The sequence below is a fragment of the Aethalodelphis obliquidens genome, unplaced genomic scaffold, assembly GCF_003676395.1.
Source record: "Aethalodelphis obliquidens isolate GAN/ISIS:26980383/991018 unplaced genomic scaffold, ASM367639v1 scaffold59, whole genome shotgun sequence".
Lineage (NCBI taxonomy): Eukaryota > Metazoa > Chordata > Mammalia > Artiodactyla > Delphinidae > Aethalodelphis > Aethalodelphis obliquidens.
In genome coordinates, this window is record NW_020838003.1 from 2,217,275 (window position 1) to 2,239,137 (window position 21,863).

General features: G+C 41.0%; 2 protein-coding genes across 17 annotated transcripts in view; one reads left to right on the forward strand and one right to left on the reverse strand.

Moving 5' to 3' along the window:
- The window catches only part of ANKRD17 (ankyrin repeat domain 17), a 162,282-nt gene extending 160,769 nt beyond the window's left edge, over positions 1 to 1,513 (reverse strand). For all 8 annotated transcript variants that reach the window (XM_027087545.1, XM_027087538.1, XM_027087537.1 and 5 more), the window contains exon 1: positions 868 to 1,513. In XM_027087545.1, coding sequence (XP_026943346.1) covers positions 868 to 1,275 — 408 coding nt within the window. In that variant the 5' untranslated portion in view covers positions 1,276 to 1,513. The remainder of the gene's footprint in view (positions 1 to 867) is intronic.
- A 53-nt stretch (positions 1,514 to 1,566) lies between these two features.
- The window catches only part of ALB (albumin), a 140,308-nt gene continuing 120,011 nt past the window's right edge, over positions 1,567 to 21,863 (forward strand). For 2 of the 9 annotated variants that reach the window (XM_027087548.1, XM_027087547.1), the window contains exons 1-2: positions 1,856 to 2,345; positions 6,317 to 6,562. The gene's annotated coding sequence lies outside the window, so the exon portion shown is untranslated. Of the gene's footprint in view, positions 1,836 to 1,855; positions 2,346 to 5,960; positions 6,563 to 20,515; positions 20,566 to 21,863 lie in introns of those variants that run through there. The other 7 variants (XM_027087554.1, XM_027087555.1, XM_027087549.1 and 4 more) reach the window with 6 other exon arrangements.

Here is a 21,863-nt window from a genome sequence, read left to right on the forward strand (position 1 = left end):
TGAAACCAGATCACTAGGACAAACCAAGAGGCCTTCCTATTCCAACTCACCACAACCAAGCCTGGCTCCAAAGCAGACTCTTCAGCTGCCTGACGTTATGTGGAAAGCAACAGGGCCTAGCTTAATTCTTCCTCACCAAGGAAGCATTTGAAAATGTAAGAGTATGTACATGTAAGGATCAAACATATTTTTCATCCACCGAGTTACATATAAATGTATATGGACGTAAGATCAGTTCATCCAAAATCCTTGAGAGATTGAGGAAGTGAAGGTTACTTCAGCAGCCACAATAGTTATGAAAAAAAAAAAACCTGCAGCAGAACAGTATGGAAAAGTACAGCTTCTCACGTGTCTCTCACGTACACAAATACCTAGCTCTGAGTCCACTGCAACCTTGCCTCCCCCCAAAACTGCTCCCCTCCACCTCACAAGTGGGAGAAATGTACCAACCTCCTAGTCGTTCCTCACGAGACTCATCTACCTATTATCTTACCCCTCCAGCTTTGGTCCCGCCCCCGCCCCAGGCGTAACACGGCCCTACTGGCCCAAGGCCGACCCCGCCGGCTGGGCAAAGAGGGAATCTAAGCGATTCCCTCCATCCTAAACCGAGTGAACCATGCCAGGGTAACGTGCTGTTCACCAACTCTGTGCACTCCGTGGTCCTCCCACCCCCACGTGTCAGCTACCCTCCCCCACATGTCCACACCTCACAATTTCGGCCGGGGAAAGAAAGGGGGCAGTGGAAAGCCTGGCCCCTAAGACAGATCAAGCCCACAGGAATCTGTCCCACCGCAAGTCCCCTCCCACCTTTGGCCCCTACCCTTTACGCTCCCTTCCTCCCTCCTTCCCTTGAAACCAGGCCCTTGCCTCAGAAACCTCCTCTTCCTCGTCGTCGTCGTCCTCTTCTTCCTCGCTGTTGTTGCTGCTGGTGCCGCCGCCGCCGCCGCCTCCGCCGCCGCCTCCACCGCCGCCGCTGTTGTCGCTGTCGCTGCTGCTTTCGCTGCTGCTGGGGGGTCGGCAAGTCCGGTTACGCTTGGCCTTGTGGTGTTGCTGCGGCAGCGGCTTCTTCTTCAGGAGCAGGTCGCAGACTCGCACCATCCCACGAGGAGACGAGGCCGAGCAAGCCCCGCTGCCGCCGCCGCCGCCAACGCCGCTGCCGACCTCCGCCGCCGGTGCAGCCGCGGGGGGGCCCGCCACAGCCGCCACCGCCGGGGGGCTCCCTTCTCCCTCAGCTGCCGCCGCCGCCGCCGCCACCGGAACCGTAGCCTTCTCCATCTCCGGGGAAAGAGGGAGGGCGCGGACGGGGGAGGGGCGTGGGGGCTACGCTCTACCGCGATTTCGGCCGCACCGGGACCAACACAGCGCTCGGTGCCGCCTCCGCCGCCACCGCCTCGGTCACCTCTACTGCTGCCGCCGCCGCCGCCGCTCCGCCAGCTCTCACCTCGTCTCGCGATACTAAGGGCGGGGAGCCTGACGATGGGAGGGAGGGAGAGGGAGGGAGCGTGAGGGAGCTAGGAGGGGGTGGTTAGAGGCGAAGAGGGAGACCGGGGTGTCGGGAGATCAAGCGGAGGGGAGACTACCCAGAGTCGGGGGAAGTGTGCCTAGGGCGACTTCCGATGGGGGGACGCCAGGGACAGAGGAGGGCCGCGGTTACTGCCGTAGCGCCCGCTACACCCGGATTGCTTCTCTTTCCTCGCTATTTCCCCCGCACACAACCCTTCAGACCTCCCTTCTTCCTTCCTCGCTGATGACTAGAACGCAGCCGCAGGCGGAAGTACGGATGACGCCATCAGTCGTCGCCTGAGCGGTGGCGCGCGGGTGGCCGAAACACGAAAGTGAGATTTCGAGGGTCGGGACTTGGGCCCCCGCGGGCGGGCAGTGCTGCGGTGCTGGGGGCGGGCGGGCAGGCTGGAGAGGAGCAGCCTGGGCCGGGTGGGGAACCCATACCGAAGCACGGACCAGACGCTTTGTTAGCTGGAGGCCCGGACTGCCTGATCCGGGAGGTGGAGCCTGGTTCTGGACTCTTGTACGTAGTTTCGTTTCTGGCCATTTTTTTCTACCGCCAAATGGTGAGTTAGGGCTGTGGATCTTGAGAGATGGCGTCGTGTAAAGGAAAGAGCCCACTTTGACTAAGTCTTGGGTCAGACTTCCTGAACCTGAGTTTACACCTGTGTAACATAAAGGAGTTCGACTAAGTGAAGTCTGAGATCACTACAACTCTGAAGTTTACAAGGGGAGAAAACAGGAGAAGGAAGCAGAATCTGTGCCAGACTCTGCTGACGATTCAGTGAATGACCCCGATTTTGTCCTTCCACCCCTCACCTACTCAGCTTTTTATCTGTGAAGTAAGCATCATAAGTAGTCATCCTTGTCTGCGAATCTCTTGAAAGGAATATTGTGATGGGGGTTGTGAGTTCAGTTGTAGGTGTCTGAAGAACTTTCAGGACTTTTGGAATAATAACGTAGCTTATTGAACTTAGATTTATCCCTTTCAGGTTCAATAACACAGTAGCATAAGGAAAATGAAGGAAACATCAAAGAAAGATGTACTGGCACAAAATAAAAAGTATGTCTCAGCTGACATAGTTGCCGTTTTAAGACTGCTAAGTTTAGCTGAGTATGCCTGAATTTTTTTAGCCTTTTTTTTTTCTTTTTAGCATTGGCATACCATATGAAATGTGGGCAGTTGCCAGTACTCTACAGAGTACTATGGCAGAATTGGCAATGATTGAATCAATTCATTCAAGCAAAAATTCATCATGTGCCTACTGTGTGCATAGTTTATAAAATCAAGCAAAAATTCATCATGTGCCTACTGTGTGCATAGTTTGTAAAATCTAAGTCTCTGCTTCCTGGGGCTTTACAGTGTAATAAGTGTTATAGTAAATATACACACGAAGTGCTAATCATCTGCCTGTTCCTCTCCTACAGCGGTTGCTAAGTTCTGTGCGGAACAGTACACTACATTATGTATCTTAACACTACAGATTTAGGTCTTAACCTCCTACTTATATATTCTTCAGCACCTTTTTCTCCCTTCCCACCAGAATACTTTTGCAGTCTTTAAATCCCAACCACATTTCATTATGTGACTTTACTTCAAACTTCACAAGAAGATCAATGCTATTAGTCACAAACTCCTTCAATTTTCCAAATGCTAGAAACTTAGGTACTTCTGGATCTTTCCTTTCCTCCAATATCAGAGGAATGAGACACTCCCAGCTCTTATATAAGATGAATTATCCATCTGTACTCTAGTTCCAATCCCTGAGTTCTCTTCTATTATCTTTTCTGTCTTCAATCCTCTACATTTGTGGTTCCACTGTGTTTCCTTTCCTTCACAACCAAGCTTTAAAGAGTATTCTACATTCAATGTCTCTTTTTGTTATCTGAATTTCACTTATTAACCCTCTGCAGTCTGACTTATGTACCTATCACACTATCACAAATACTCTGTTTGAAGTAATCCCATTATTTACAACAAAGTGAATTCTTACTCTTTTATATAATAGGGAAATGATTATTTTGTTGGAACTATTAGAATAAGGTCACACCTATTAGAATGGACAAAGACCCTGGAGTGACTGTCTGTTCTTTTTCTGTAGCATTTTTTTTCCTTTTAGAACCTTGTAACAGAGACTTGATTAGTCATTCATGAAACTTATTTCTTCTTCCTGGGCAAACAGCTAGACTAAATATCCCAACTTCCCTTTAGTTATTTGTGGTCATTTGAATGACTTTTAGCCAGTGAAGTGTAAAAGGAAGTGACATGCTCATTTTCAGGCTTAATGAAGTCCTTCCATCTTCACTCTTTGTCCATCAACTTGAAGCTAGTGAGTATGGTGATCTTAAAAACTGTATTTTGGCCAGAGAGATGGCCAGAGCCAGAAGAGAGAAGGAGCATGAATGGCTAAATTACTACTTGGAAGACAGACACCTCCAAATTAGAAACACTGCTTTTTGGACTTCCTGTAAGAGAGAAAATTGAGATTTGAGAATTCATATGTTACAGGAGCTAGAATGACTATGACTAACCTAGAAATTGGTGCTGGAAGTGGGGTACTGCTTAGGCAGTACCCCATATTTTTATGCTATAAAATATGCGGTATTGGCTTACTGATGATGCAGCAGATGTTGGAGAAACTGGTATCAGAGGCTGGAAGGAGACCCATGTTTCGCAGTGGCAAAATGGGGGGTAAAACTATTACCTACCTATTGAGACTGTAGCTCAGTACAATCTCAATAATAAGAGGAAATAGTTCAAAAGAGTATAAGTAATACTGTATTTTGCATTTTAGCATTTTACTTTTAGCAAGACTTTGCTAAAGAGATAAGCTCAGGAAACAGTTGCAGAAATGAAAGTGCATAGGAATATTTGGAATTCTTGACCTGGAACAGTAAAAAAAAGAAACTAGAAGAGGCCTTGAGTACAGTCCTCCCAAGATTTAGTGCCGGAACAAAAATCAGATCAAGGCTTTGGCCTTTCCATCCAAGGCTGTTATTTTCGATGGCCTCAAGGAGGCTGGGATGAAGTTCTTGAGAAACTGACACGGGGGCAAGGAAGCCAAGGAATAAATTGGGTGTAGTTACTGGAGGCAAATAGATCATAGGACTAAATTTTTGAAGGAATTTTATTACTGATCAAATTATGAACTTGATTCAAATATTGTTCAAGTGTTAAAACCTTGAGGCAGCTGTTCCATCCCAAACTTGCATAAGTAGAAAATAGAGCATAAATGCTTTACAACTCCCCAATACTCACATAGGACGTGGCCATGGATAATAATGGGCAGAAAACATTTCAGAGGCCAGTATTGGGCCATACAGAAGACAGAGGACAAATTCCCCTCCAAAACTAAATTGCGATCTCATCAAAATTTCCTCCACTCACAGCAGATGGACCACAAAATGCCTGCTCAGTATTTCATCATTGTTATGTATCTATATTGCTTAGTGTCTCACAGTTTTCTCTTTTCCTAATGAGAGCATATTGTAGTTACCTGTTTCTGATCTACCACTGTACAATATGTTTCCTGGAATTTGGGGTGATATTAGAGATAACTTGTGTTTTTTAATTCATAGGTTGTATCTGGACCTAATGAAGAGGACTGCACATTACCTAAAAACTAGACTTTAAGCCCGACCTAGTAACTGGATAGAACTTCTAGGTTGTCTTTATTGGAGTAGGATGTGTTCTTTGTTTGGGAAGAGAGGTAAAATGGATATTTAGTGATCAGAATAGTGGACTCTTGCAGACACTAGATTCTTCTTCTGGGCACAGAGTTAGATTACATTTCCCAGCGTCCTTTGCAATTAGGCTTCCCAGTTAGATGTGCCAATTAGATTCTAACTAGTGGAATGTGAGTATAAGTGATGAGCTCCTATTGCATCTCTGGTTCATAAAAGATATCACATGAAAAGTTCTCCAGCATCTCCCATTCCCCAGCAACTTAAGGCATTTGTATTGGAAGCCATGTGTAGAAGATGGCGAAGCCACAAGGTAGAAGGACTCTGGTTTCCTGAATCTTCACTTGGAGGATAGCTGCCTGCCTATTAACTTGTGTTAGAGTTCTTATGCATTCTTTTTTTTTAATTAATTAATTAATTAATTTTTTTATGGCTGTGTTTGGTCTTCGTTTCTGTGCAAGGGCTTTCTCTAGTTGCGGCAAGTGGGGGCCACTCTTCATCGCAGTGCGTGGGCCTCTCACTACCATGGCCTCTCTTGTTGCGGAGCACAGGCTCCAGACACGCAAGCTCAGTAATTGTGGCTCATGGGCCTAGTTGCTCCGTGGCATGTGGGATCTTCCCAGACCAGGGCTCGAACCCGTGTCCCCTGCATTGGCAGGCAGATTCTCAACCACTGTGCCACCAGGGAAGCCCCTCTTATGCATTCTTTTGTGTGACCCGCTGATATTTGAGAATTTGTCCTAACTAATGTAGATCTACCCTTGTTTCTCCAGGTGCAACCATCCATTTCCTGGTCTTAACTCCCATACCACAGGAGTGGGCCCATGAATCAAGCCAACCAAAGTACCATAATTCCTCAGTCATAGGGATTGGTTTAGGAATGGGCAGGTTAACAAAAGGAGCCAATCAGAGACAACCTCACCATTTTGGCTAGCATTATTAAGAAAGAGGCACCTCACTCTGGCTGAAGTTAAGCAAAAGCTTAAATTATCTGTGGCCTTTGGTCACCATGTGGCACGAACATGTCTGAGAAAGAAATCATTACAAGACAGTAGAGGCAGTCTTGATGGTATTGCAAGAGGAAAAAAGTGCTCATGAATTGAGACATATTTCTTGGCTCTCTCCTCAGAGTTGAAACCCTAAGGGGTAAGGGATAGACACTGCCAGGAAGACTTCGGAATTCAAAAACAGGGAGCTTGTGGCTTGGGCCCTGTTTCCCACCTGGAACTTTGCCCAACACAGGCAACTACAATCAAGTAGAAATGGCAACATAATATGTTTAAGCAGATGGCCAGGCAGCATTGATAACCACTCCCACTCCTGCATGTTCCTTGACTACACTGAACTGAAAAGGAGATACAGAATTCCTTAAGAGGTATGTAAATTTGATTCACAGTAAGAGCGCAATCGCTTTACACAGGCTTGCTGCAGTACAGGGTGATTGAAACTCATGGCACAGGCTGTGGTATGAATCCATGGGTTGGATAGAGGATCCTATTGAAAAGACACTAACACCCATAAATTCTAAAGTAAGGGCAGAGGAAAAACAATCACATTTTGAGAGAATAGATTGCAAATTGTATCAACAATAGACCTTACAGCAACAGATTTAGACAGCAAGCAGGCCAGATGCCCCTCCAGCAATGCTATGGTAGTGAAGGACTTACCTCCAGCAACCAGATAAAATCTTAGAGAGAGAGAAAAGCCTAATAATATGTTAAACTTTGAATTCCCTGAACTTGCATCCAAAATTGATGTGAAATTCAAACGGACTGTTAAACTGGAAAAGAATAAGAAATCTCAAAATGGCAAGGTTTGGGTTTTTATTCCTGACTAGTATATAAAATAATACCAGTGTCAACAAATGACACACCCTGAAATGTAAAACTGGTAAGTCTAGGTGGCATGCACAGTGATAATGATTCCTTGGCTTAGGAGGTTCGTTAATATTTACTATGTTGTAGCAAGCAAGCAAATTGTTAAATTTTAGATCTTAGTGTCTATATCAAGGTTAACGTTTTAGGGGAATTGGTAGAAAAATGTCAGGATTTTGCAGTGTGTCCATTAGCAAGGTCCTACAAGAAAGGGATACATTTCAGTTCAAGCTGCCTATATGAATGCAGAAGAAAGAATACAGTTAACCCTTAAACTGTGCGAATTTTTAAAAATAAATACAGTGGCCCTCAGTATTGGGGGACTCCACATACATGGTTAAATCTGCAAATGCAGAATCCACAGATCTGGAGGGTTGACTACTGGACCCAAGCATCCGCAGATTTTGCTATCTGTGGCAGGTCCTGGAACCAGTCACCTTTGAGTACTGAGGAACAACTGTATATTTCTAAGACACCCCCTTTCTGCATGTACTCAGTAATCCATGTGACTGAGAATCAACTAAACCTGCAATGTACAGGTTTGGAAAACCCATATTCTCTGTCCTGAGCTAAAGTTAGTGCAAACAGCTAAGGAGTTGAAAACTCAGTAAAAGATATAATTGGAACCCTGAAAAAAGCCTGATTCTTGATCACCTCATGCATCTCTTGCTGTGTATATCCTATCTGACAAAGTTTGACAAATTAGTCCCATTGTGAGGAACCATTCCCTGAGATGCAACTTGGAGGCAAGTGGACAGAGATAAATCCTAGCTGCATTATCCCTAAACTCATTGCTCAGCTTATGATTTTGGATGCAAAGGCCAAATTAGAAATACATAGTTAATTTAGTTGACTGGAGGATAGACATTGCATTCCAAACTTGTAACATATTGCTAAGGGACAGAAAACAGATTAACACACCATCTCTGTTTTTGGTTTCTAAACCAGAGTTACCAAAAAGCAAGGTGGCCAGCAACCAACTAAGATTGTAAGAGACTTGTATAGACAAAAAATACCAAGTCTTGCAAACAAAGGCCTATGATTGCTTAATTCCAGTACCCTCTTATGTATGGGCAAGGGATCAGGGAGCACCTTCCAGAGCACAAACTCAAGACATATTAACTGGACTTCCCTGGTGGCGCAGTAGTTAAGAATCCGCCTGCCAATGCATGGGGCACGGGTTCGAGCCCTGGTCCGGGAAGATCCCACATGCCGCGGAGCAACTAAGCCCATGCGCCACAACTACTGAGCCTGCGCTCTAGAGCCCACAAGCAACAGCTACTGAGCCCACATGCCGCAAATACTGAAGCCTGTGCACCTAGAGCCCCTGCTCTGCAACAAGGGAAGCCACCACAATGAGAAGCCTGTGCACCGCAATAAAAAGTAGCCCCCACTCACATCAACTAGAGACAGCCTGCACGCAGCAACAAAGACCCAACACAGCCAAAAAAAAAAAGGACGTATTAACTAACCAAGAACCTCATCTACTAGCTAATTAGAGTGCCCTTACTTTCCTTAAGTGTATACCAATATCTAATAAAGTTATCTTTATCATGCTGTACCATGATGTGCTACATTCAAACCTGGTTTAAGAAATGCATATCACCTAGAACTCTTGGTTTCCAAGAGCAAGATGGAAAAATTGGATGAGAGTTTGGCATGTCTCCTGTTGGAGAAGAGAGTATTTCAGTTGTCCATGGTATAATTATATTATCTTAGACTAGGGCATTTTTAAAATTCTGTGTACTGAAGAAAGCACAAGTATAGGTGCCGGGTAGCCAAGGGTAGAACGTAGTGAACAACACTTTTGTATGTCCATCTTTTCAGGAGATTCCTATCCTTTATGTAATAAAGCTGTCAGTTATATGACTTCCCCTGTCATAAAGATAGGTACATGAGCCAAGCCAATCTCCAGAGTAATATATGACAATTTTACTGAGGCTAGAGCTGCCACTTACCATCTTTGGCACAACAGGGAGCAAACCTACCTAACCACATACAGGTGTTCCTTGGAGGTGTTGCAGGTTCGGTTCCAGACTACCACAAGAAAGCAAATATCAATAAAGTGAGTCACGAATTTGTTGATTTCCCAGTGTTTACAAAAGTTATTTTTACACCATACTCTAGTCTATTAAGTATGCAGTAGCATTATGTGTTAAACATATTAAAGCATTATGTCTTAAGCATGTTTAAGCATTATACCTTAAATAAAAATACTGCTAAAAAATGCTACCATCATCTGAGTCTTCAGCAAGTCATAGTAGTAACATCAAAGTAGTTTCACAGATAACCAAATCATATATAGTAATAATGAAAAAGTTTGAAATGTGAGAATTACAAAATGTGACACAGAGATACAAAGGGAACAAATGCTATTGGAAAAGTGGTGCCAATAGGTATGCTCAGTGCAGAGTTGCCACAAACCTTTTATTTAAAAAATGCAGTATCTGCAAAATGCAGTAAAGTGAAATGTAACAAAGCAATGTATGCCTGTAGAAAAAACAGACCAAGGCATTATAAGCAATAGAGACTAGAGTCCAGATAGCATTTGAAATCCAGGATCGTAGACTAACCCATTGTCCATTAATTAAGTGGCCACTAAGTTCTGTCTTTTTTCCCTCCCACACCTGCTGCTCTCATTTAAGCTATTTCAAGGTACGTTTTATACATGTGCAACTAAAATATCCCTGACTAATATAGTCCCCTGGGTGGCATAGTCCCATTCTTAGAGAATCTTACAAAACAAGGTTTGGGGCAGTAGTTAACATTGTCCCACCAAAATCTCCATGGAGACATTTCCTCAATTGCCTTCCTTGAAAAATTGTTTGACTTTATTAAGAAGATAGTGATTTATGATTACTTCCTAATTGCCAAAGACATTAGCCTCTCCCAGTCCCTACCTTACCTGGTGTGGAATTTGGCATCAATTGTTGCAGTTTCCAAGTGGGTCCCAGTAAACTAATCCCCCTCTTCTTGCCTAGGTTCTGAACAATTTGGGAAATAAAGCAAAGGATAGAAATGGGGGCCAAAATATCACTTTATTACAGATAAAGTTAAGTTGGTTGATGTTGCGTAGTGGGAAAACCAAATCGGCCTGCCAACTGATCCCCAGAATTAGGCAGATTTATACCTCCAATTCCTAGCAACAACGCTTGACAGGGACAGCATGGAGGATCAAATGGGAATTTGGTCTCTGGACAACCTTGTTCTTTGAGGTTGGAAGACAAAGCTAAATCAGACATTCTTCACAAATTTACTAATTTTATAAGTCACTCAATCTCCCCAAGTGTAGAGGAAGACCCAGAACTAATTGAGGTCCTTTCACAGGGAGCAAACTTCAGAAGCAAGCACGTTGCTTTCTCCACTAGCATCATTGACCAATTCCTACTTGAACCTTCCTTCCTTCCTTCCTTCCTTTAGTTTCCATGATAACCTAGTTGCTTTACCTTTTTAATCAATCCTGCTTATTCTTTATAGGCCTTTCTTCCTCTATCTGGTTCTTAAATATTAAGAGTTCCCCATGATTCTGGCCATTGCCCTATTTCTATTTTATATACTGTCCCTAAGGAATCTCATTTAAGTTCACAATTTCATTTACCATATATAAGACTAATGAATTCATATCCCTTATCTCCACCCCAACCCATATAGATCCAGGGTTACCAATGGAATTACAGTGTTTAAACTAATGTTTCCTTAGCCTTTATCTCCAACCTAAATGGATCCAAGGTTACCAAATCCTATTCATTCGTTCTATGTTCTATGTTCTTACTACCTAATTACTTTCTTTGCCTCACAACCACTGCCTTAATTTGGCTTCTACCATCTTTCATCCATTCTATTGCAAAAGTCTATTAATCTCTCTGCCTCTGATCCTACTCTACTCCATTTTATCCTCTACATGGCCACCCAAGTTAATTCTCTACCTTGTAAAAACAATTTAATTCTGGATACAAAAACAATACATATTCATTGTAGAGCGTTAACAAAATATAGAAAAGCACACACACAGGAACATTTAATTCCATCAGCTAGAGATAGCCACTGATGACATTTTAATCCAACTCTTCTCAGTGTTTTTTAGGTGTATTTTTTTTTTTTTTTAGATGTTGGGGGTAGGAGTTTATTAATTTATTTATTTTTGCTGTGTTGGGTCTTCGTTTCTGCACGAGGGCTTTCTCTAGTTGTGGCAAGCGGGGGCCTCTCACTATCGCGGCCTCTCCTGTTGAGGAGCACAGGCTCCAGACACGCAGGCTCAGTAGTTGTGGCTCACGGGCCCAGTTGCTCTGTGGCATGTGGGATCCTCCCAGACCAGGGCTCGAACCCGTGTCCCCTGCATTAGCAGGCAGATTCTCAACCACTGCGCCACCAGGGAAGCCCTAGGTGTATTTTTAAATAAAACGAGAATGCTGCTGCTGCTTGTTTAGCATGCTTTTGTTTTTGTTTTACTTAGTATATGTGAGCATATTCTCAGGGCATTAAATGCCATTTGTATTGAATATATAATGGATATATCAACTTAAGCATTGCAAACTGGCAGCCTATAACCAATAGTGAATATATAATGGATATATCAATTTATTTAAGGCAAGCACTGCAAACTGACAGCCTATAATCAAAACTGGTATATGGACATACTTTTTTTTGTCCTCACAGCATTACAAAGTTATTTGAATTTTGAATGCCTTTACACAAGATAATGCTGTCTTCCAATTCCTCATAGTTTCCACAAATTTTTTTCTCTTATGCACAGTATTATTCCATTATACTTGTCCCTAACCTGTTTTTATTTTGTTGTTGCTGTTGTTTCTGTGTGTGTTTTTTTTTTGAATTTGAGTTGAAAACGGACAATTTATGCAAAATTAGAATGGATTTTCATTCATTCACCAAGTATTTGTTGCCTACCCACTATGCACCATGCACTATGTTAGGCAAGAAAATGGTGAGCAACACAAACATGGGCCCTTATACCTTGAAAAATATAGTCTAGTGTGGTGTGAGAGATATACAAATAAAATAACTGCTACAAGGGAAACCTGACCTAGGGACTTGTGTTTTGTTTGGGAGGGCAGAGCTTTCCTGAGGAAGTAAAATTCCTTTTACCTGGTACATCATGTCCACCTTTCAATGAAAAATTACAAGGCATACTAAAAGGCAAAAAACATAGTTTGAAGAGACTAAACAGTTATCAGAACTAGAGTCCTTGCAGGAATGTTGAAATTATCAGACCAGGAATTTAAAAAATCTATGAAGAAATTGATACAGCCACTATGGAAAACAGTATGGATGTTCCTTCAAAAACTAAAAATAGAACTACCATATCACCCAGCAATCCCACTCCTGGGCATATACCCTGAGAAAACCATAATTCAAAAAGACACATGCACCCCAATGTTCATTGCAGCACTATTTACAATAGCCAGGACACAGAAGCAGCCTAGATGTCCATCAGCAGACGAATGGATAAAGAAGATGTGGCACATATATACAATGGAATATTACTCAGCCATAAAAAGGAACGAAATTGGGTCATTTGTAGAGATGTGGATGGACCTACAGAGTGTCATACAGAGTGAAGTAAATCAGAGAAAAACAAATATTGTATATTAACACATATATGTGGAATATAGAAAAATGGTATAGATGATCTTATTTGCAAAGCAGAAATACAGACACGGACGTAGAGCACAAATGTATGGATACCAAGGTGGAAATGGTGGGGTGGGAGGAATTGGGAGATTAGGATTGACACATATACACTATCGATACTACATATAAAATACACAACTAATAAGAACATACTGTATAGCACAGGGAACTTAATGTACTGTGGTGACCTAAATGGAAAGAAAATCCAAAAAAGAGGGGATATATGTATTTGTGTAGCTGATTCATTTTGCTGTACAGTAGAAACTAACACAACTTTGTAAAGCAACTATATTCCAATAAAAATTAATTAAAAATAAATAAAAATAAAAATCTATGATGAATGTGCTAAAGGCTTTCTTGGGCAAAGTAGACAACACATGAGAACAGATGGATAATGTAAGCAGAGAGATGAAAATTCTAAGAAAGAATCAAAAAGAAACAGAAGAGATCAGAAACTCTAACAGAAATAAAGAATGTCTTTGTTGGACTCAGTAGGAGACTGGACACAGCTGAGGAGAGAATCTCTGAACCTGAGGATATAACAATAGAAACTTCCAAAACTGAAAAGCAAAGAGAAAAAAACTGAAAAAAAAAAACCATCCCAGACTATCCAAGAACTGTGGGAGAACTACAAAAGTGTAATATGAATGTAATGGGAATACCAGAAGGAAAAGAAAGCAGGCAACAGAAACAATATTTGAAGCAATAATGACTGAGGACTTCCCCCAAATTAATGTCAGACACCAAACTACAGATCCGAAACATTCAGAGAACACTAAGCAGATAAATGCCAAAACAAAACGTACACACACACATACACACACACACAAAACCAAAAACAAAGCAAAAAAATTACACTTAGGCATATCATATTCAAACTTAAGAAAATCAGAGGTTAAAGAAAAAATCTTGAAAGAAGCCAGAGGGAAAAAATAGCTTACCCATAGAGGAGCAAAGATAAGAATTGCATTTAACTTCTCCTCAGAAACCATGCAAGCAAAAGGAGAGTGAAGTTAAATATTTAAAGCATTGAGAGGAAAAAAACACCAACCTAGAATTCTGTACCCCACAAAATTATCATTCAAGTGAAGGAGAAACACTTTCTTAGACAAACAAAAATTGAGGGAATTTGTGGCCAGTAGACCTGCCTTGTAAGAATTGTTTTAAAAAGTTCTTCAGAGACAAGGAAAATAATATAAGTTAATAATATAGGTGACTTCAACTTGACAGGCAGGCACCTTTCTGGTTTTGGGAGGACCAGTAGCTCCTCTGGTGGCCTTATTCTGAGGTGTGGCTTTAGATTGTAATTCTGGAAGCTCACCTAAAATCCATTTCATCTGTCCATCAAAATAATTCTATAAGCTATTTAATGTCCTATAATATATCCCTTTCTGCTTAAAGCACAGTATATTCTACTCTCTTCAACTTAACTCTGACCAATAGAGTAGTACCAGAGTGGCTATAGACAACATCCTCAAGAAAATGTGAACTTGTGATTGGTTATCTGACCTGAGTGGGTTTTAAACAAGCAAGAATCCTTTTGGCGTCAGTAGGTGGGACTCAGGAAATCTGTTGCTTAGATGCTCACTTGTGATTGCCTGGAATGTAGTGCCTACTGATGTCAAGACTTTGGCAAACCATGTGAATATAATGAGAATGAGGAATACAGGTTTGTGGAGTGGATTGTCTGCTTTTAACTATACCAAACAAAGCTTAAATGAAGACCGTGACAAATCCAGGATTTTAAATTCCAGGCTCCAGGCATGATTAGAGTTTTAGGGAGCTTCTATAATTGCCCTAAAAGAAACTTGCATCTTTAGGTCCAGAGCAATCATATCTCAAAATAAGATGTAGAGTCTCATCTTCCAAATTGCAGGATTAAAATGAAGGTTGGATTTACAGTATTTCTGGGGCTTACATATAAAAATCAGGGACTATTTGGGATACAGTGAGACCCTGAGAACATTTGGGTGAACTGAGATAACCCTGAGGTTCATAAAACATCAAACCTCACCATGTATTCTTTACCAGCATGCCCTCTTCCCTTTATGTTAAGAGCGTCCTCTCCATGCCTGAAATCTCTGTAGCAACCCCACTTGAGGGAGCTACCACATGCCATATCTCTACCACTTCTTGGATCCAGACCAGATCTATAACTAGAGTCATAATCCATTAAGAGGTCTATGTGTAACAGTGGCAAGCTTTTGATATGCTCCAGAAAACTGGAAATACATATAAAGATGAAAAAAGAATACAAGTTTAGATAGAGTCAAACTTATTGATATAGGATTCTCAATTCCATGTGGTTATAACTATTTTAGATGTAGTCACTTTGGAGTGATTATAATCATTTGTTTGCTTGAGTGACTGAAATGTATTTTTGCTGGTGGACAATGTTAAGTGGATTTGAGATATCAGAAGTTCCTTAGCAAAACATAGAGTAAGGGATAGAAAGATTTAAGGAGAAAGGAAAACTTGAGTGATTTATCATGTTCACTCTTTCTCCTACTTTCCATTGTCTCCCAGAAGAGCCCAGAGGATACTCCCTTCATCAAGATATTGAGAAGGTAGTGACAGAAGTGTCAGTAGTCTTGAAAAGCTCAACACTCTAGTTTCCATCATCTAAAGTCTGGGGAAAAGTGGGGGGTTACAAATACTATTGAAAAAGGCTCTCTGATTTTAATAGAAATGGTGTAATCCTATAGTAGTACAGACCAATTTATTGCATTTAAGCAACAGAGGCAAGGTAGGTGTGATTGCCGTAACTGTAAGACTACAGTGGAATTCAGAATGAAAGGCCTTTGGTAATGGCAAATTGACCATGAAGCTCCTTAGGACTTAAATAGATAGGCAGCTTACAAGAATAGTCAGGGTTACCACATTGCACGTAGCTCTTAGCAACATTTACGTTGTAGTCTATATAGATGGTATCTCCTGGAGTACAAGACCTACTACAGTGAAAATTGTGCACCCTTGAATTGTGCAAAATGGTGGCCTGGATATAACTTAAAACATACTGAAAATTGAAGCTTCTTACCTAATCTCCAAACCTGAGTCATTTTACAGTCCCTAAGAACCCCAAGAAATGGTCACATGAAGAAGATAAACGCATCACAGGTACATGCTGCAAATGTTTCTCCTTACTTTCTTTAAGGGACCCATGGATATTTACTGATGCTTGGCCCCATTTCTTTAACCCTATCTCTAGCCACATCCTTGCTATGTCCTTACCATAGCCAGAGTGTATTTTCCTGCTTCCTCACTTTGGGCCCAGCAATATGATTTGTTTTAGCCAGGTCCTCAGCTAAACTTAAGATATGTGAATAAGCCCAGCTGAGATGAACAGAGCTACCAGTAAAAATGAAGAGCAACACCCAGGGGGCTTCTTTGGGTTTTTAAGGATAACATAATGGCATTTGTGTATACTTCTTCAACGTATCTAATCCAGTCTAGGGAAGCTGACCCACCAATGTGAACAAGAACAAATAATTGTTGTTAACCACTGACTTTGGGGAAATTTTGTTATGTAGCAATAGCTGATCAATACTTGGAAGCTATTCATTGAGAAAAGGGAATACCCAGGAATTACTGGACACTGACTCTTAGCATACTTGAATCCCCAGGACTTGGAGTGCCACTGTGATCCACCAATTAGAATTGTTACTTATGGAAGTAAGGTAAAGCTGCATTCCTGGGAAAATTGCATGATTAGTGCCACCATAAAAGACTTGAAAGATGTAGTGGCAATGATTTCTTTCTATTCACATTTATGTGTCCTCTTTTGCCTATGTAGAACAGATGAGTCTTGGAGAATAGCAGTGGATTACTGTAAATATAATCAGGTAGTGACTCTAGTTACAGCTGCTGTTCCAGACATGCTCTCTTTGTTTGTTTTGTTTTGTTTTTGTTTTTGTTTTTGTTTTTGCGGTACGCGGGCTTCTCACTGTTGTGACCTCTCCCGTTGCGGAGCACAGGCTCTAGACACGCAGGCTCAGTGGCCATGGCTCACGGGCCCAGGCACTCCACGGCATGTGGGATCTTCCCGGACCGGGGCACAAACCTGCGTCCCCTGAATCGGCAGGCGGACTCTCGACCACTGCGCCACCAGGGAAGCCCCAGACATGCTCTCTTTAATAAAGCAAATCAACATAGCCTCTATCAGTTATAATATAACTATTAATCTGGCAATTGTTTTTTTCCTTCTATCTCAGTAAGAAGAGGACTCCAAAAGAGTGTGTGTTTTTACCTTGAAGGAGCACAAATATACTTTCATTGATCTGTTTCAGCTCTCTAGCTCTGGGTTACATTCTAGCCTGCACAGACCTTTACTATCTCACTATCTCATAATCCTACATAACAACACACTGGCCAACTACTTTGATGATATACTCATAGTAATGGGTGACTGGATTTCAGGGAGTGGGAGGTAAACTCCAGTGAAAATACAGGTAACTGTGACCTCACTGAAATTTCTGAGAGTCAGGTGGTCTCAGCATCTCAGGATATTCCCTCCAGCACAATAGGAAGAGTGGTGCACCTTTTCCCCATATAACTAAGAAAGCACTTGATGAGCCTCTTTGAGTTTTATAAGTAGAGTATACTACATTTGGATGTGCTACTCCAATCTATTTAATGAGTTACCAACTTTGAAATATCCTCAAAGCAAGAGAACTTTCTAGCTGGTCTAGGCTGTAGATTAAGGTTCTATAACAGATTTAGAGTCTATAACAGATCAAGATGCTGTTTGGAGCCAGGAGAAGAATCATGGTGTAGCCTACTAGGGCTTTGAATCAGTGCCATATAATCAACTATTCTCCTTTTGGAATATTCCTGGGCTTGTCCTGTGAGCCTTAGTAGAGACTAAACACCTTACCATGAGAATTTAAGCCCGTGAAGTCTGGGATGACCATCACCAACTGGGTTTTATCTAACCTAACAAACCCAAACCATAAAGCTGTATATAACCAGAATCACTTTAACATCAACTGGAAATGACATATAGAAGATTGGAGTCACTGAAGCCACTGGTAAATGACATGACCAAGTAGGTGCCTCACATTACCAGATGCCTACTCTGTGTACATTGCCACCATTCTATCAACCCACACTTGTGACCACATAGGGAATTCTCTATGACTAGTTGACTCAGGAAGAACAAATTCAATCCTGGTTTGCAGATGGTTCTGGAAAATGAGCTGGCCCCTGCCAGAAGCAGATTGCTATAGCATTACAATCTCACTCAAAGGTAACTCCAAGGGGGAAGAACTTTAATCAGTGTGTGTCATTTTCAATCTGGAAAAGCAGTGTACTTTTTCTATTTATGGGTAGTGGTTAGTGGTCTGGCTGGACATACAGGGACATGGGAAAAATAAGACCGAAGGATTAAGGGATAAGTACATTTGTACGTACGTAGATGGTAAGTACGTAGATGGACCTCCTGTAATGTTAACAGAGTGTGAGCATATTTATATCTCATGTAAATGCTAACAACAGTAGCAGCAGCAGCAGCAAAAGAGATCACCTCTGCAGGGGAGGCTTATCATTAATCAGGTAGCCAATGTGACCTCTTACGTGGCTACTAGTTAGCCTCTTTCTCCAGCTAGTCATTGCTTGGTCAATGGTTCCCTGAACAAAGTATGATGACAGAGATAGAAGTCATTTATGATCTCAGAAAAACATGGACTTCTCTTCCAGAGGGCTGATCTATCTACTGCTATAGTTGAGAGCGTAATCTTCCAGCAGCAGAAAGCCAATGCTGAGCACTTGAAACACCACCATACACCAGGGGGACCAGTCAGCCACCTGGTGGCAGGTTGATTATATTAGACTTTGTCTATATATAGGTGGAATCAATTTGTCTTCATAGAATGGATCACTATTGTGCAGCTATATTTGTTTTTCTTGCCTGCCATACTTCCTGTAGCAATGCTATTTATAAAATGATAGAATGGCTTATTCAGCATTAGAGAATCTCATACAACATTGCATCTGTCCAAAGAACTAATTTTAATGTAGATGAACTAAAGCAAAAGAATAACAACCATTAACAACCATGTGGCCACTGTTTTTAAATGGTTTATAAATCCATGTGATTACTGAACTATAAAGCAATGACTTTATAGAATGGTGGGATGGTCTATTGAAGAACTCAGTTATGATGTAAGAAGCAAGTTGGGAAGTACTGTCTTAAAGGATTCAGATACTCATTCTAATAACAGAACACTTGGTCTGAGAACAAAGTGGTGGCAGTGGAATGGCACAAGTCACTCTTAGACCTAACGACAACAAATTTATGTTGTCCAGACTGAGACACTTTTAATAACTGAAATGGAGGGACTTCCCCGGTGGTCCAGTGGTTAAGACTTCGCCTTCCAATGCAGGGGGTGCCGATTCAATCCCTGGTCGGGGAGATGAGATCCTGCATGCCTCACGACCAAAAAACCAAAACATAAAACAGAAGCAATATTGTAACAAATTCAATAAAGACTTTAAAATTGTCCACATCAAAAAAATCTTTTAAAAAAATTGAAATAGAGCATTAAACAATTAAACTTACATAATATTTAAAAATATGTATTAAACAACAAATTGATTTTGTTATATTGTTGGGCCTATAAAATAGTATGTTTGAAAACTATTTTCAAAAATAAATCTGGATACACTAGAGAAAATTAAAAACTGCTTAATACTGATTATTAGTGCATTAAAAATAAAAACCATCCGCTTGCCGATGCAGGGTACACGGGTTCGTGCCCCGGGCGGGAAGATCCCACATGCCGCGGAGCGGCTGGGCCCGTGAGCCGTGGCCACTGAGCCCGCGCGTCCAGAGCCTGTGCTCCACAACAGGAGAGGCCACAACAGTGAGAGGCCCGCGTACTGCAAAAATAATAATAATAATAATAGCAACCAATAATTATTCTATAATATTTATGTATTTTAATCAGTTTCTCAACTATATCTGTCTCATACCATGTATTTTTTCACTTCTGAAAAATGTATTTTTTTCCAGATTCACTGAGATATAATTGACATATAATATTTTGTGAATTTAAGGTGTACAATGGAATGATTTGATGCACATTTATACTGTGAAATGATTGCCACAATAAAGTTAGTTAACACTTCTGTCACCTCACATAATTACCTTCCCTTTTGTGGTGATAGCATTTAAGATCTACTCTCTTTAGCAACTTTCAAGTATAGAACACACTATTGTTAATTATAGTCACCATACTGTACCTTAGATTCAAATAAATTATTCATCTTATAACTGGACGTTTGTATCCTTAAACCAACATCTGCCGATTTCCCCTGGCACCCAGCCCTAGTGAAGAATTTATTTTAACATGGCATTATGTTTGTAATTTTTAATAAAAATATCTCTAAACTTCTTCAACATTGTATTTTACAGTTAATGAATTTTAAATTATTGATGCTCTCAGTTGACTCTTCTGTTGACCTCAGTATTTTTATTTGACTCTTCTGTTCACCTCACTATTTTTATTTGGGATGCTCTCAGTATTTTATATGCTCTTTATATAGGTTAATATAAGTATCTGATAAACTCAGAGCAAATTATGCCAAATGGACTATATTCTCGAGTTGGATTTTGTTTTATTATATGTGTAAATATTTCAGCCCAAATGTTTTCAGATACTGTCTTCCCTGCTTCCACTCATTGTATCCTTTTTAAGACAAATCTCATCAAATAAATGATCTCTATTCATGATTCTTTGAATGTAATATCAAATATAGATGTTGCACAATAATAGGTAAATTCTCAATTTCATTCTGTTCTTCTACAGTATATAAATTTATTCAAGTAAAGATAGAAGCTCCACGAAAGCATCTCCTCGTAAGTCAAGGGTATTTGTTTCTTACTGCTGTTGTATTAAATTACCACAAACATAGTGGCTTAAAACAACACAGATTTATCATCTTATAATTCTGGGGGTCATAAATCTGAAATGGATTTCTCTGGGCTAAAATGTGAAGATGTTGTCAGGATTGCATTCTTTTTGCATGCTCTAGGAGAAATTCTGTTTATTTGGCTTTTCTAGCTTCTAGAGTTTGCCTACATTCTTTGGCATGTGGCCTCTTCCTCCACCTTAAAGTGCATTCCTCCAACTTCCGTTTCCATCATCACATCTTCTGGGACTGTTCTGCCTTCATCTTTCATCTTTTAAGAATCCTTAGATTGGGCTTCCCTGGTGGCGCAGTGGTTGAGAGTCCGCCTGCCGACGTAGGGGACATGGGTTCGTGCCCCGGTCCGGGAAGATCCCACATGCCGCAGAGCGGCTGGGCCCGTGAGCCATGGCCACTGAGCCTGCGCGTCCGGAGCCTATGCTTCGCAACAGGAGAGGCCACAACAGTGAGAGGCCCGCGTACCGCAAAAAAATAAATAAATAAAATAAAAAATAACCCTTAGATTACATTGGGCTCACCTGGATAAGGCAGGATTGTCTCTCCATCTCAAGAGCCTTAACTTAATCACACCTGTCAAGTCCCCTTTGCCATGTAAGGTTACGTATTGCCATGTACAGTTTCCTGAGATTAGGGCATGACCAGGAATATTTTCATAGGACGCGGAAATGGCTGGGTCATATTGTAGGTGTATGTTTACCTTCTAATAATGGGTGAAATAATTGAATAAACAATTCACTAAGTAAGATACATGAGTGGCAAATAAGTGCATGAAATGATGCTCTGCTCTATATAGAAATATAATTGATTTTTGTATATGAATCTGATATCCTGAAACATTGCTAAACTTCCTTATTAATTCTAGTAACTTATTTGTACACATCATAGGATTTACTTCACAGAAATCATGTTGTCTGTGAATAAAGGGAGTTATACTTCTTTTCCAGTCTAGATGTTTTAAAATTCTTTTTCTTTCCTAATTCACTGGCTAGAACCAGCAGTACAATGTTGATTAAAAGTGGTAAGATAAACATCCTTTCCCTGTTCCTGATTTTAGAAAGAAAGTATTCAGTCTTTCACTATAAGTATAATGTTAACTGTAGGTTTCTCATATATTTTGTCTATGAGTTTAAGGAAGTTCCCTTCTGTTTCTGGTTTTACGAGAGTTTTTACCAGGCATGTATTTTGTATTTCTCAAATGTTTTTTTCTGTATTTATTGAAATGATCAT